The 13,788-nt window shown below is 38.8% G+C and overlaps 1 protein-coding gene across 4 annotated transcripts in view; it reads right to left on the minus strand.

Annotated features, from left to right (window-relative positions):
- The window catches only part of Scaper (S-phase cyclin A-associated protein in the ER), a 341,699-nt gene that overhangs the window by 92,729 nt on the left and 235,182 nt on the right, over window positions 1-13,788 (minus strand). For all 4 annotated transcript variants that reach the window (XM_005393476.1, XM_005393474.1, XM_005393475.1 and 1 more), the window contains exon 24: window positions 989-1,104. In XM_005393476.1, coding sequence (XP_005393533.1) covers window positions 989-1,104 — 116 coding nt within the window. The remainder of the gene's footprint in view (window positions 1-988; window positions 1,105-13,788) is intronic.

A 13,788-nucleotide genomic window follows, 5' to 3' on the forward strand; every position in this document is an offset into this window, starting at 1 on the left:
TTAAAAATTCCCATCCAATGTTTGTAAAGCACTACAAAGAACTCTCACATGATTACTTTGCTGATACCCTCAGCAACACGGTGAAGTAAGTATGATTAACCCCATTTTTCCAAATAAGGAAACAGAATGAGAGGAAAGCACTTGCCCAAATTCTCCCTGCTAGTAACAGACTAAGGTCAAACTGGAACCTAGGTTTGTAAGATTCTAAATAAGTGCTATTTCTGTTTCAGCACAATGTCTTTGAGGAAAAAAAAGATAAACACTTAGATTTTTTCCCTCTGTTGTATCCTATGGACAAATGACACATTCCTTTTATTGTGCTAAATAGTAAAAAGGTTTCTCAGTGGTATAAATTAACTTTTATCAAAACCTCTCCCTTCAATTCTCTACATAAGAGTCTCCACAAAGTGCTCAGAAATTGTGTATGCGCCACCTTAGATTATAGTACTTCTGAAATAACACTCTCTGCTATTATATCCCTGGAGACGAGGGTCTGAAAGGGGACCCAAGAGGACAGGAAAGCAGAGATTAGGTCTGATCGCTGCTGCATAGAATCATTATGACAAAGAGCATTTTACAGTTAGTGACCAAAGTGCAACTCAGTTACTGGCAATTTGGCTGGGACTCCAGACTATGGCAGTCTTGGTCTCAGAATGTTCTTCCTGTGTGTGGGGTTTTTGCTAATATGTTCACCTCTTTACAAGCAATAGCCAACATTAGTTTTCTGTTACTACTATTCATTTCTCTTCAATTTCTGGAAGCAGAACTGCCCAGGAGTTCATCAATTTTTCTTGAGTTAAAATTGGCACAGGTCAAATACTGAAGAGATTTCCTAATAAGGCTCAATTTTCTCCCTAATGGGCAGTGCAAACTTTTGTTATTCAACCCTAAATATGCCTAGTTTTTTTTGTGGTCCCCATATGGAAGCTATATAGGGCAGAAACGACTCACAAATGAAACGTGAAAGAGATTAAAAAACTATACTTACTTAGGAGGAATCCGTGAAACTGTGTTCACATTGGTGGCTGGGACTACTACTTGAAGGATGTGTTCAAGGGCTGTTAATCCACCAGCAACTTGAAATGCAATCTGATCTGCCACATTCTAGACAGAAATGTAAACAGAAGTTAGCCAAATTTCCCAGGCATAAAATGATTAACAAATGAAATACTTAAGTTTTACTATAAGACCTTCAATTGGTTCAGTTACCTGACAAATACCTGCTGAATGCTTACTCAGTGCAAGGAAATACAGGTTAGCAGTGGTAAATATAAAGACATGTCACTGTTCTTCACTACGCTTAAAATTCAGTGAATAGGGCCAATGTTTAGTAATGTGACTTTAAATTCTCCACGAGAATAATGGGAAAACCAATTATACTTTTGGGAAAGAGTCAGAACAGGCTTCTCTGGATAAGTTCAGATTTTAACACAGGCAAAAGAAAAGTCTGAGAAAAAAGCCATTTTATACAGGGATTTTTAGCAAATAAAAACCACATAATATAGTATTAATTTGCACCTTAGAAAATAAACTGAATTCCACAATGATTCTCTCTGCTAGAATGATTTTATCCAGTAATACATGACAATCGAATAACCACTTTTTTCCTTCACTCTTCAGTTATTTTTGGGACAATTAAATAACCATTTTAATTTTTTTTTTTTTTTTTTTGGTACCAGGAATCAAACTCAGGACCTTACGCTTGCCAGGCAGGTGCTTGTGCTGCTGAGCTGTATTCCTGGTCGTAAGTAACCATTTTGGAACCTTGCCTCTGATTATTTCTATATGATTTCCAAATTGTGTACAATTCTTATGGGAAAGAACTTCATGTTCTTTGCATTCCTTGGGCATGGGAAAGAGGAGAACAATTCCATGCTACCATACTTCAGTTTTTAAGCCTAGACAGAATCACTCCATCATGTATAACGTAGAGTTATATAGGTCACAAAGACTGGGCATTGCTTTGAAACACTAAGGGCTTTATTTTAAGATTTTTTTTTTTTGGTGGACGGAGAGGGACGGACATGATGTGAAGATCCATAGGTCCTGTCAAACGCCTGTATCTGATTCTCGAATCTTCTGAGCTCATAACCTATCAATCAACTGAACCAGCACATGTGTGGGAGCTGCAGCATCACCAGGTGTATGTCATCTAATGCTCCTCTTCTCTGCACAGTAACACACATACACAATTAGACAAACACACACTTTACAATTAAAAATTAATAGCTTTATTATTAATTGGAAAATGTCTATGTGCAACACAACTAACAATCAGGAAATTATAAGACTCAGGTGGCTTAGTCATTTATTTAAAACTGTAATGCTGTTATTATTCTTTCTTCATATACTAGGATAAACATAGTTAGAAAATAATAGCCTTTGTATTATCACATAATAAGTCCAGAGAAAATGGCACTGTTCATAATCCTACAGCTGAATGAGTTACAGTCAACTGAACACTGGAACAATTCCAAAATTAAAAAATAAAGCTCTGGGACTTGCCACAGCTGCCTAGCAGCAACCCCATTCATTATTTCTCCTTCTTCCGTAATGTGAAACTATGCTGACTTTTAAAACCATGAATTAATTTTGCTTTTCAAATCTATATGAATCATACCTTACATATCCTTCAACCTCTACCTTTATTTGCTCATTGTTTGTTTCTAAATTTATCCATATTGCTGCCTACAGCTCCACTCATTTTTCTTGCTGTGTAGTATTCCTTTTGTAGTCAATCCGTTGCCAGCTGAAACAACTACTTGTTTGAATGCTAGTTTGGTCTATTATGGAATTTCATGTAAATGACATTATATGAATATCTTCTGGACTCAATTTGGTAGTAAATATTTATTGATGTTAGTTACCAGTGTCAGGCCTGAGTTACCATGGAAGCAACTGAAGTCTATGGCAAATGATAGAAGGATTCTGCATCAGGATGAGGAATTAAATGCCTAATACACTTTCTTTCATCTTAATCTCAAACAGGAATTACAGATAAAATATATAAGAATATTAAAAATGCATTACTATGTTAAAAATAAAATATCTCTTTGAAATAGGAATAGAGAAGCCACAGTAATGCACAGGCGAGGGCCCAACTTCTAGCAGACTCCAAAGCACATTTGCCCTTTAGATGCTTCCTTCCTCCCAGCTTCCACAGAGCTTGGCTCCACTGTCCGAGAAGGAGTCAGGCTTTCCATCCTGCGTCTGCCGCGGCCCTTGGCTCCTGCCCTCCGCCCATGCTGGCTGCTCCCAAACCAGCTCATCAGCTTGGGTTCTTGGTCTCTTGCTCAAGATATCACAGCAACCTCCTAACTAGCTTCTTGGGGTCCAGGCTCACCTCAACTGGTTCACACTCTAAAGCACTGTTTCCCAAACTCTCTAAGATAAAAGCTAGTGTTTGGTTTTTAAAGTTTTTATTCCATAACACAGCAATACTTTTGTAAAGTACAATGCAAAAGAAATACTGGACAAATGAGGGAAAGAAATATGCATTACATAGTCGCTCAGATTTTAAAATATTTGATAGAACAAGGCAGAAAGTTATTCTGTCAATGTGCGAGAACCTACACTTGATTTGTGTGTTTATCTTGTCCTGCCAGGAACCAGCTCTTGGCACTGGTTTGGAGATTCTATTTATGTAGCCTTGCTCTGGATGCTCGCAGATGCAATAAGGAAACCGTTTCAAGAGTAAATGTGATCCTGGCTCTCTTTACTCACAATACTCCAATTCTTCCTCTCTGTCTACAGAATGAGGCCCACGTATGGGCCTTCAGAATCTGATTCCTCTCTAACGGGCTTCTTCCCCGCAATGATCACATGGCCGTGTTCTTCATGGCCACTGCGTTCTCGCGCACACTGTCCTGTTGTGATTGTCCAGCTTTTCACCTCTGTCTCCCCCCTGCACTCTGAGCTTACTGAAGGCAGACTATGACTGCTTCATCTCTAGAACCCCAACACTTAGCAAAGGCCTATGTGGAGTAAACGCCCAGTCAGGGGTTGCTGAGTGGCAGCTTGAGAAGGGAAATGGACAGAGATACTTTCACACGATTTTTAACTGCGCAAACAACATCAGTAATGAATCTGGGATGATCCCAGGATAAAATCCTTTATTCTTTGCCTGATGGCATGCTTATTCACTGGAACTGAACTTCATGATCGAAGAATGGGATTGTTTTTCAAGGTGAAGGACAAGTTCCTCCTAACCAAATGAAGGAAGGAGCTCAACTCTCCTCTCCTACTTCACTGTAGCGTAAAGTCTTTACACACTACATCTCTGAACTTGTAACCAAGGTGTATCATCCCTCCAGCCCAGCAAACATGACCACTCACCAATGTGTCCACAGGGAACAGTAGCACCCCTACTGTTCCCATGGACATCTCCACAGTCAGAGGGCATTGGGCTGACACTACAGAAGTGGAGGGGAGAAAACTGAGTAAAAGCAGATCGTTTTAATGTATACATCTATGCCTAAAAAAAACGCCCCAACTCAAAGCCTTTTATGCAGTGCCAACAGCATGGATATGACCTCTTGAAAGACTTAAGACATAGGCTCTAACAGACACTGAACAGGACAAAAGTTAGCCAGCTTCAGGAAGATAAAGGCCATTTGGAGCCAATTTTTTACTAGTGCACTATTGAAAATTAAAGTTGTAATATATAATTTGCAGCTTTTCTAGGAAATAAAGAAAAATGCAAAACCACCTGTGAAAAAAACACAACTCTCCAACAACTCTCAATACCTCTCCCCCGGCTCCCCCATAAAGGAGGTTCTGGCTGAGTCCCTCCAGATTGGAGATGCAACAAGCCACCTCTAGACTCTTCCACAGAGCATGGCTCAGTGACCTCCCCGCTTCTCTGGGTCTCATGTCAACCCTACCCATCCCATGAGTTTGGTGCTTCCTCATGGCCCAGCCCCTCTTGTTTGAAAGTTCCTTAACAACACCGTGACTCATTCTGGCCCCAGTCCTGGCACAGAACAACAATGCCCGATGGTGAGTGACTCAACAGAAGAAGGAAAAATCAAATTATTTCTCTCAGAGAGCAAAAAGTTCCAGTGAGATATGACAGATTAACACAATGGAAAGGCCTATAAGCATGAAGAGGGATAACACCCACTGCATCCTATTTCTCAACACAGCACAGATGAGCAGCTCTGCTGCCTTGCTCTACATTGAATGCAGAGGAAACAACCCTGTGATGTCTGAGGTGACTTCTTCACCTCATAGGGATGGAAGGAGGAAATCAAGCTGGCTCCATGATGAGCTACTTGACTGTTAAAATTAAGAGAGAAACATTAAGAAACAACTTCTCAAGCACATGCTGTTGGACACTATATATGGAAATAAAAAAAAATACAACTTGTACAATACCAGGCAGACTTAAGAATACGGAAAGCCTCCAATCACTCATTGCTTCCTAGTCTCTCTCTAGTGCAGGTCACAGGGGACCTTCTGGATGCTGTTCTCCCTCTATTTCTGGACACCAAACGTCATGGCAGGACTGAACGTTTCCCAAACATGCTGCTTACATTTTTTCTTCTCTTCTCAGAAAAACAAATACACTAAAAATACTTAAACATATAAGGGATAATCAAAATACTGCATGTGGTGAGGATTTAAATTTTTAAAAATGTACTACAATAAAAGATATACTGCCATTAACCTGCCTCACAACACTTCCCCTTGCTTTTAACACACTTATCCTATTGTTCTAGTCACTTTCTGAAGCAGTTCTGCAAGTCTTCTTTATCATGAGGTGTGATAAAAAACATAGCGAATACTGCTGCCAAGTACCATCCAAAAGAAAGGCCGGCTCATAAAAACATGATGCTATGTCCTCATCCACCTTATTCACCAGATCTGGCCCCGTGTGACTTCTGGCTCTTCCTGAAAGTCAAAATGACCATGAAAGGGAAATGTATGAATTGTTTCAGGACACTAAAGCAGGCATGATAGCTCAACTAAATACATTCACGAGACAGAACTCCAGAACTGCATTACAAAGTGGCAAGAATGACGGGTAAGTGTGTTTAAAAAGGAGACTAATGGCAATGTCTTTCCCTTAATGAATATTTAAAAGTTTAAACATTCACTGTATATTTCAATCATACCTCATAATTATTCTCTGCAGCTCAATTGCCAGCTTCTTAACTTGTAATGTTTAAATGTTACTTTTCACTCTTTAAGACCCAGATCAAATGTCTCTTCTTTCTGTAAGCCTTTCCTGATCACCTCAATGAAAGTCAAAGCTCCTTGCATATTTAAAAAACTATGGATGGGTGAATGGATGGTTGGATCCATCCATCCATCCATCTTTATCTTTGGTACTGGGGATTGAACTTAGCACTAACTACACTGCCAGGTTGCTTGGTTGGGTGTGACAGGGTTTCACTAAGTTGTCCAGGCTGGGCTTAAATTTGAGATTCTCCTTCCTCAGCCTCCTAGAAAGCTGGGATTATAAATGTGTACCTTTATAACCTGCTCAATACTTACCTACTTTCTGTGGTCCTTTTCTACTTTTCACACAGTTATGTCCATGTATCAGACCATAAAGCCTCAGTGCTCCTACTTCTGCATTCCCAACCAGGGTCGGGTACAGGATGCACACACTGTCGGTGACACATGAAGTCTGTTCAGTGAAAACACCCACTCCAGAAAGATGAACTAAATGTATGGTCCCTTTTCCCAGACATTCTGCATTTAGACAAGTAAAACTGGAAAATGCTCAAAGGAGCTTTATAATTCTGATTTGAGAAAGAACACCTTCTGAAGATGAAGCGGACACCTTAATGGCTCTGCCTTCCTCTGCTCTCCCCCCGCTGTGCAACTGACAACTCACTAATAGGATTAGCAGCTCCATTCTAAATAACCCGGCTTAGCTAAAGGCCAGGAAAAAAGACAGCCTCAATCTGAATTACATGGCCCTGGGAATCCATCCAATTATTAACCAGAGTAACTGTTATTACCGCTCCCAATCAAAGGAGAGGCAGCTGCTAATCTTTGGTGGCCTGCAAAAGCTGGTAGCCTTTGTACTTGACTTCTCTGTAGACAGTAATTATGTTCTTTGTGATCAAGTAAGAGGGCCTTCCTAGCCTTTTAGACGGAGGTGGCAGATGGGGAAAACTGTCTGCATGTTCATTAGTAGGATAGGCTAGATTTCTTCTGAGCATCTGTGGCAACTTAAAACCTGTTTATAGATAATACATGTAGGTCTTGGCAAGTCCATAAATTTATAACTCAGTCACCTACTTTATAGAGATGGGCTCCTGAGGTAAATTTTTTATGGTTAGTCTCTCCTCTATGGAAAAACTTTCCTGACACTTAAGGGACCTTCACTATGTTCACCTTTTAATGTTAGCTTAAAAGGAACAAGCATAACGAGCTGGTACTCCTCCTGCTTTTCCCGTATAAACTTTCTAAGCCAGCTCTGCTGGCTTCTGAACATTCCAGTTACCTACAGTAACAGCTATGCTCAGGTTTTCAGCTGTAGGCACCCACACTGAAAGGGCTCAGGTTCGGGAGGGAGCAAGAATATCACAAGAGTGAAATTATAAACTTGTGGGAATGTGTTGCCAGAAGAAAGGGAGATTACAAATTACCGTCTGAAGGCTTAGGTAATATGGTAAGTGGGGCTAAGAGAGGCTGGAAAAGCTTTCTCAAGATCAGAGAACAAGGCCTTTGTGATGCTAATTAGAACCTGGACCCTTTGGAAGGGTCTCCCAAAGGGACTGAACCTTACCATTTTTCACCCATTTGGACTAGGGGAAGAGGGAGCAGGTGAGAGGAGGTGGGTACAATAACTGAAGGTGAGAAGCAGGACTTGAGTGCTTTCTGTAAGATAGGGGACCAAAGGCACGATTCATTACCACAATCCAACGAAACTCACAAAAAAGAAAGCTTTCTTTTTTCAATCTTCCTTACCTCAGCTCTCCAAAACTGCCAAGTAGCAGGCACTGAGCTGGGCCCAGTGCTCAGTCTACTGAGAAAAGACTTAAAAGTGCAAGAGGATCACAAATTTGAGGCCAGCCTGGGCATCATAACAATTCAGTGAGACTCTGCCTCCAGATAAAAAAATAAAAAGGGTCAGGGATTGTAGCTCAGTACCAAAGCACAGGGTTCAACCACCCAATACAATAAATAAGCACAATATGGTGATACAGATGCTATAATGAAGTGATGTACTAAGAGGTACATGCACAGGAAGAAATGACTCCTTTGACTAGTTCTTTGGGATACAACAAGTGGCAATGTGGACAGTTTTCTGAGCTATCATACTGTTATGTTAAAAGACAGAGTCCCTATATATGAGACTCCCTGTAGAATGCCTTTATAGTACCCCCCTTCCGAACTTCTAGGTCTACCTGTTGGTTTAAAGCAGAGCCCGAGGAGTTTTACCATAACTTCCTTCTTTCCTTGTCTCTGCATCTGAAGCGTTCTGAGTATTTTAAAGCTTGGAGGCAAAACATGTTTGGAACCATAAGACCATGGACAGTTTGCCTTGGGCAAGTGAGTGGTATGGAGGATCCAGTAACATGGACAAACTTTTCTGGCCTCAGCAGCTCCCAGGGAGCTCAGGGGCTGTTCTTGGAGATGACAATGGAGGGAGGAGATTCCTACAGTACTCAGATTCCTCACCACAACACTTGAGCTTTTTTGCTGATCTATTTATTTAATTATAAAGTGGATCATGCTGATTATTTACTTAAAAGCAAGCAAGACTGAGTATCTAACAGCTGGGATTATGTTTATATGGCTCTAGCAAAAAGTAGGCATTCAATAAATATTTACTGAAGGAAAGAATTGGAGCACAGTCTAATTTCTGGCTCTCTGACATCTGAAATTCCCTTAAGAAGAGAGAAAATCCATAAACACATAGTGAGAAAGGTAAGGCTTAGAAACATCTATGTGCTTGAGAAAACCATGGTACGGGTCCAGGTCTGGTCCTTGCCTGTGGACAAGGAAGGCAGGTCCTGTCCCAGGCCTAACTGAAGGGGACAGGCCCATAATGGAGAGGCCAGAGGTATGCAGGCCAACTGCTGGGCCTCCGTCCGCCATCTCTGCTTACATTCTGCTGTACTTCTCAAATACTTAAACTATAGGAATGACAACAAACTTAAGGTAAGAACAGGAACTCAATTTTATTTTTCTTAAAGTACTATCCTGGAGAACTACAGAAAGCAGTATCTCAAGGGCTTACTGTGTGGCAGGCTGTTCTCTAATACACCCTCGTGATAATCCTGTATGGTAGGAATCAACATTCCCATTGTACAGCTAAGAAAACTAACCTTAAAGGAATCGAATACTTGGTCACATTTACACAGTCAGTAGTGACAAAGCTGGGGACTGAATCGAGGTTTATCAGGTTTTGGAATTTGTGATACAATTACACCAAGAGTGCTATGGGGAAAGCAAGTGTATAGCAGTAGGTATATGTCTGACTTTCAGCACACGTATCAACAAATAGTCCAAGATGGTAAATACTTGGTCTCAATGTTATTAGAATATTTCAGATTTATTTTGAAATAATTTTAGATTATTATAATGATATCAGAGTCTATATATGCCTTACTCCAGCTTTCCTTTATGTTAATATCTTACCTGGAAAAATACATTGGTACTCTACTTTAACTAGATACTATAGCCTTTATTTAGGTTTTCCCAATTTTTCCACTGGTACCCTTTTCTTGTTCCAGGATCAGATCTAAAATACAACATCGCATCCAGCTTAATCCTATTTTGAAGACAAAGTACCCTGAAAGGAGGGATCCTGCACTCTCTTCTATTAGCATTCTCTAGCAGCTTTAAAAAAAAAAATTCTTGAAATAATCCAGACTCAGAAAATGTAAAGGAATGTAAGTTTGACCATCACAAGTAAATAAAAAAGGAAATGAAAGAGCTAACAAGATTCTAAGGGACTGAAATATGAGCAGTTCTTCTAACTGGCGGTGCAGCTCTTGAGACTGTCAGGAAACAGGAAGAAATATGTACACAGCAGGAGAAGGCAACCTTGAGGGAGGCCCAGAATGTGGGGCAGGGTTAGAAGACACCCCAGATGGCCCACAGTGGGCTCCCTGCTGCTCCAGCCCAAACTGGCCTTCCACTCTTTTCTTAGGTCAAGTAGTCTTTAAAACTCCCCTCCCTCCTGATGCCAGTGGACTGGAGCACGTCACTGTAGGCTCTGTTCCCCGTGTCAGCCCAGACACTGCTTGCTGCAAAGTCTTTAGGGGAAGTCTTTTCTGGTGTTCCCATGAGAAGATACTTATTGCAAAAAATTTTTTCCAAGAAGCACATGGGTAAAAAGCCTTGTGATGGGGCACAGGGAAAGTCAAATATAGTTGATTTTATAAATGACCCAGTGAGGAAGCAAAGGGTTTACCTGATTGATTCTAGAGGAAATGAAAGGAAGGAAATGCCTAGTGATGGGAAACTTAAAGAGTTTTCTCAGATTATCTGGAGCCTGCTCTCTGGTGCAGTCTACCCTCTTGTCTAGCATCAAAAAGGGTATATGGATAAACACAGAATGCAAAAACAGTACAAACTGTTACTTCTGAGCGGCCATGTGATATAAAATATGGAAAGGAAGATGGTGAAATGAGCAGCCAGTCAAATCTCTGGGGACTGCAAGACCCCTACCTAGCTCAATCTAGATTTTGGTCATGGTTGAAAACTACTTAACAATGGTAAATTTCTGATCCTTGTTAAAATGTTCCAAACAGACAGAGAAACTGAAGACAACCCAGAGAAAAGATTGAAGCAGTTTGGAACACTAACCCTGGTGCCTGGGGAAATGGATCTATCTCCGTAAACATAAGTGCTCTAGCTCCAGTTCCTAGGAGAAGGCTGGACCCTGAGAAGAACCTCAAATATTAAGCCAAATAAATTTAAGAGGAGTGTAAACACCAAAATGTAACCAAACACAAGGACACATCACTGAGAGCTGACTATAATTAAAGACATCTACACAGTAGGGACAGTTTTTCTATCTTAACTGGTCATCAACTTGTAGCACAAAAACAATAGAAATAGAGAAAACAAGGTAACAAGATACCTCTAAGAACCTTTAGCCCCTCAAACTCTGATCTCATGGACATGGAAGTAGAAGAAATCACAGGCAAAGAACTAAGAAATCAAATGGTCAAAATGTTTGAAGAGCTCAAAGAAGGAACACAAACAACTCCGTAAGATATTTGGTCATCTTAAAGAGGATTTTATTAAACAGAAAATGGTTTATTAGTAGGTTTATTAAACCTACTAATAAAAGGTTTATTTATTAAACCTACTATTAGTAGGTTTATTAAACCTACTAATAAAAGGTTCAAGAAGCTTAAAGAAGAAACAAACTAATTGATTTAAACAAGACAGTATAAGATATGAATGAACTGCTTGGTAAAGAATTAGAAATAACCTCTAGAAATTGAATTAGAGGTGATTATTTTCCTAATCTGAATTGTCTAACTTTCCTATATAGAAAATATTGTTCAATTCTTTTTATTAAATTACCCAAAATTCTGAGTAGTTTTTGGTACCCAGGGGCAAGAAATAGACTGCTTAATCTTTTGCCTATAACTTGTGAATAGTCATGTTTTACTTATTAAATTAAATATACAGTGTGAAGAAAAAGAATTAGAAATTATGAAAAGAAAGCAAGTAGACATACAGGACTTGAAAAATACAATAAAAAGCAACTAGTAGATTTGATTGATATGAAGGCATAGTGTCGTAAATTGAAGACAAAGTGGATTGAGTAGATCATAAACTTACTGATACCTAAAAATGACAAGACACCAAGCAAGCTGGATCCAACAAGTGCTACATGACTCCAAAAACAAAGCCATCAGAATTATAGCAATAAAGGGAAAACTAGAAATCAACCCAAAAGGTATAAAAAAAAAGCAGAAGCCTTTCCAAATCTAGGGAAAGAATTCAATATTCAAGTACAAGAGGCATTTAGAACCTCAAATAGCTATGACCAGAAAATAAGTTCTCCACAACATATCATAATAAAAATTCCAGAAACAAAAGGAGAAAATATGAAAAGCTATTAGACAAAAGCAGCATGTTACTCATAAAGGGTAGCCTATTAGAATTGCCATGTTTCCCCCAAAATAAGACCTAGACAGAAAATAATCAGTCTTGCAAACTAATAATCAAAAATGCCAGCCCCAATCAGCCTATACCTGCCTTACCTAACTTACAGAGTAGCTGTTGAGCAAGAGATATTGATGGTAGGTAAAAAATAGATCATATCTTAGATTATAAAGCATGCCTAAATAAATACAAAAGAACTGAAATAAGCTCCTGCATAATATTAGGTCATAATGGGATTAAACTAGAAATTAACAGTAAAAAGAACCACAGAAATTACACAAACACATAGAGATTAAATAACACATTACTGAATAACCAATGAAACACAGAAAAGGTCCTACAATCAAATGACAATGGAAACAAAACATGCCAAAACCTATCAGAACACAATAAAAGCAGTTCTAAGAGAGAAATTTAGAGCTGTGAAGGCACACATTAAAAGAATGTGGAAACTCAAATTAAAAAAAAAAATAATGATGCATGCATCTCAAGGTTCTAGAAAAGCAAGAGCAATACAAATCTGAAATTAACAGAAGGAATGATATAAAAATCAGAGTAGAAATTAATGGAATCAAGACTAAAAAAAAATACAAAAGATCAAAGAATCAAAGTTGATTCCTTAAAAATACAAACAAGATTGATAAACTTTAGCCAAACTTACAAAAAAAAAAAAAAAAAGAAAGAAAGAAAGAAAGAAATGCAAAAGGCAAAACCACAGCTGACACTGCTGAAAGTCAGAGGATTATAAGAAACTACTTCAAAAGCTTATACAGTATTCCAACAAATTGGAGAACCTAGATGAAATGGAAAAATTCCTAGACACATATAAAATACTAAAAGTGAACCAAGAAGACATAAAAATTTGAATAAACCAGTAATAGGCAACAAAACTGAAGCAACAGAAACAGCATGGCAGTTGGCTAAAAAACAGACATGAAAATCAATGGAACTGAACTGAGGATTCAGAAACAACCCCAGGCACATTCAGCTATTTGATCTTTGACAAAGGGACCAAAAACATATGTTGGAGAAAAGATAATTTTATGAACACACAGTGCTGGGAAAACTGGCTACCACATGCAAAGACTGAATCTAGACCCATATATCTCACCATATAGTAAATAAGATCAAAATTGAATCAATGACAGAGATATTGAAACAGAAACATGAAATCTGTTAGAAGATAGATTAGGTAACACCAGTGATGGCAAATGTTTTAAAGACAGATAATCTGCAACTCAAAACCCACTTACTTATCACCAACTCTGCAATTAAACCTGAATATGGAGGGTTTTGCTTAGAAAAAACAACTTATACATTAACATCTTTTGTGTTAAAAGAAAAACAACATGTATGCCATAGGTTTGCCACCACTGGTGTAACACTCTTGGAGACACAGGTATAGACAAGGACTTTCTAAACAGAACTCCAACAGAAATAACACCAAGAATAAAAAAATAGAATTATATTGAATTAAAAAAGCTTCTGTACAGCAAAGGAAACAACCAAGAGTGAAGCGATAACCTACAAAATGGGAAAAAAATTACCAGCTACTCCTCAGGCAGAAAACTATTACCTAGACTATATAAAGAACTCAAAAAATTTAGATTGCTCAAAATAGAAGACCCAATCAAAAAAGGAGCAACTGAAATGAACAGACACTTCTCAGAAGAAGAAGTACAAATGGCCAATATG

The sequence above is a fragment of the Chinchilla lanigera genome, unplaced genomic scaffold, assembly GCF_000276665.1.
Source record: "Chinchilla lanigera isolate Chin_1 unplaced genomic scaffold, ChiLan1.0 scaffold00049, whole genome shotgun sequence".
NCBI lineage: Eukaryota > Metazoa > Chordata > Mammalia > Rodentia > Chinchillidae > Chinchilla > Chinchilla lanigera.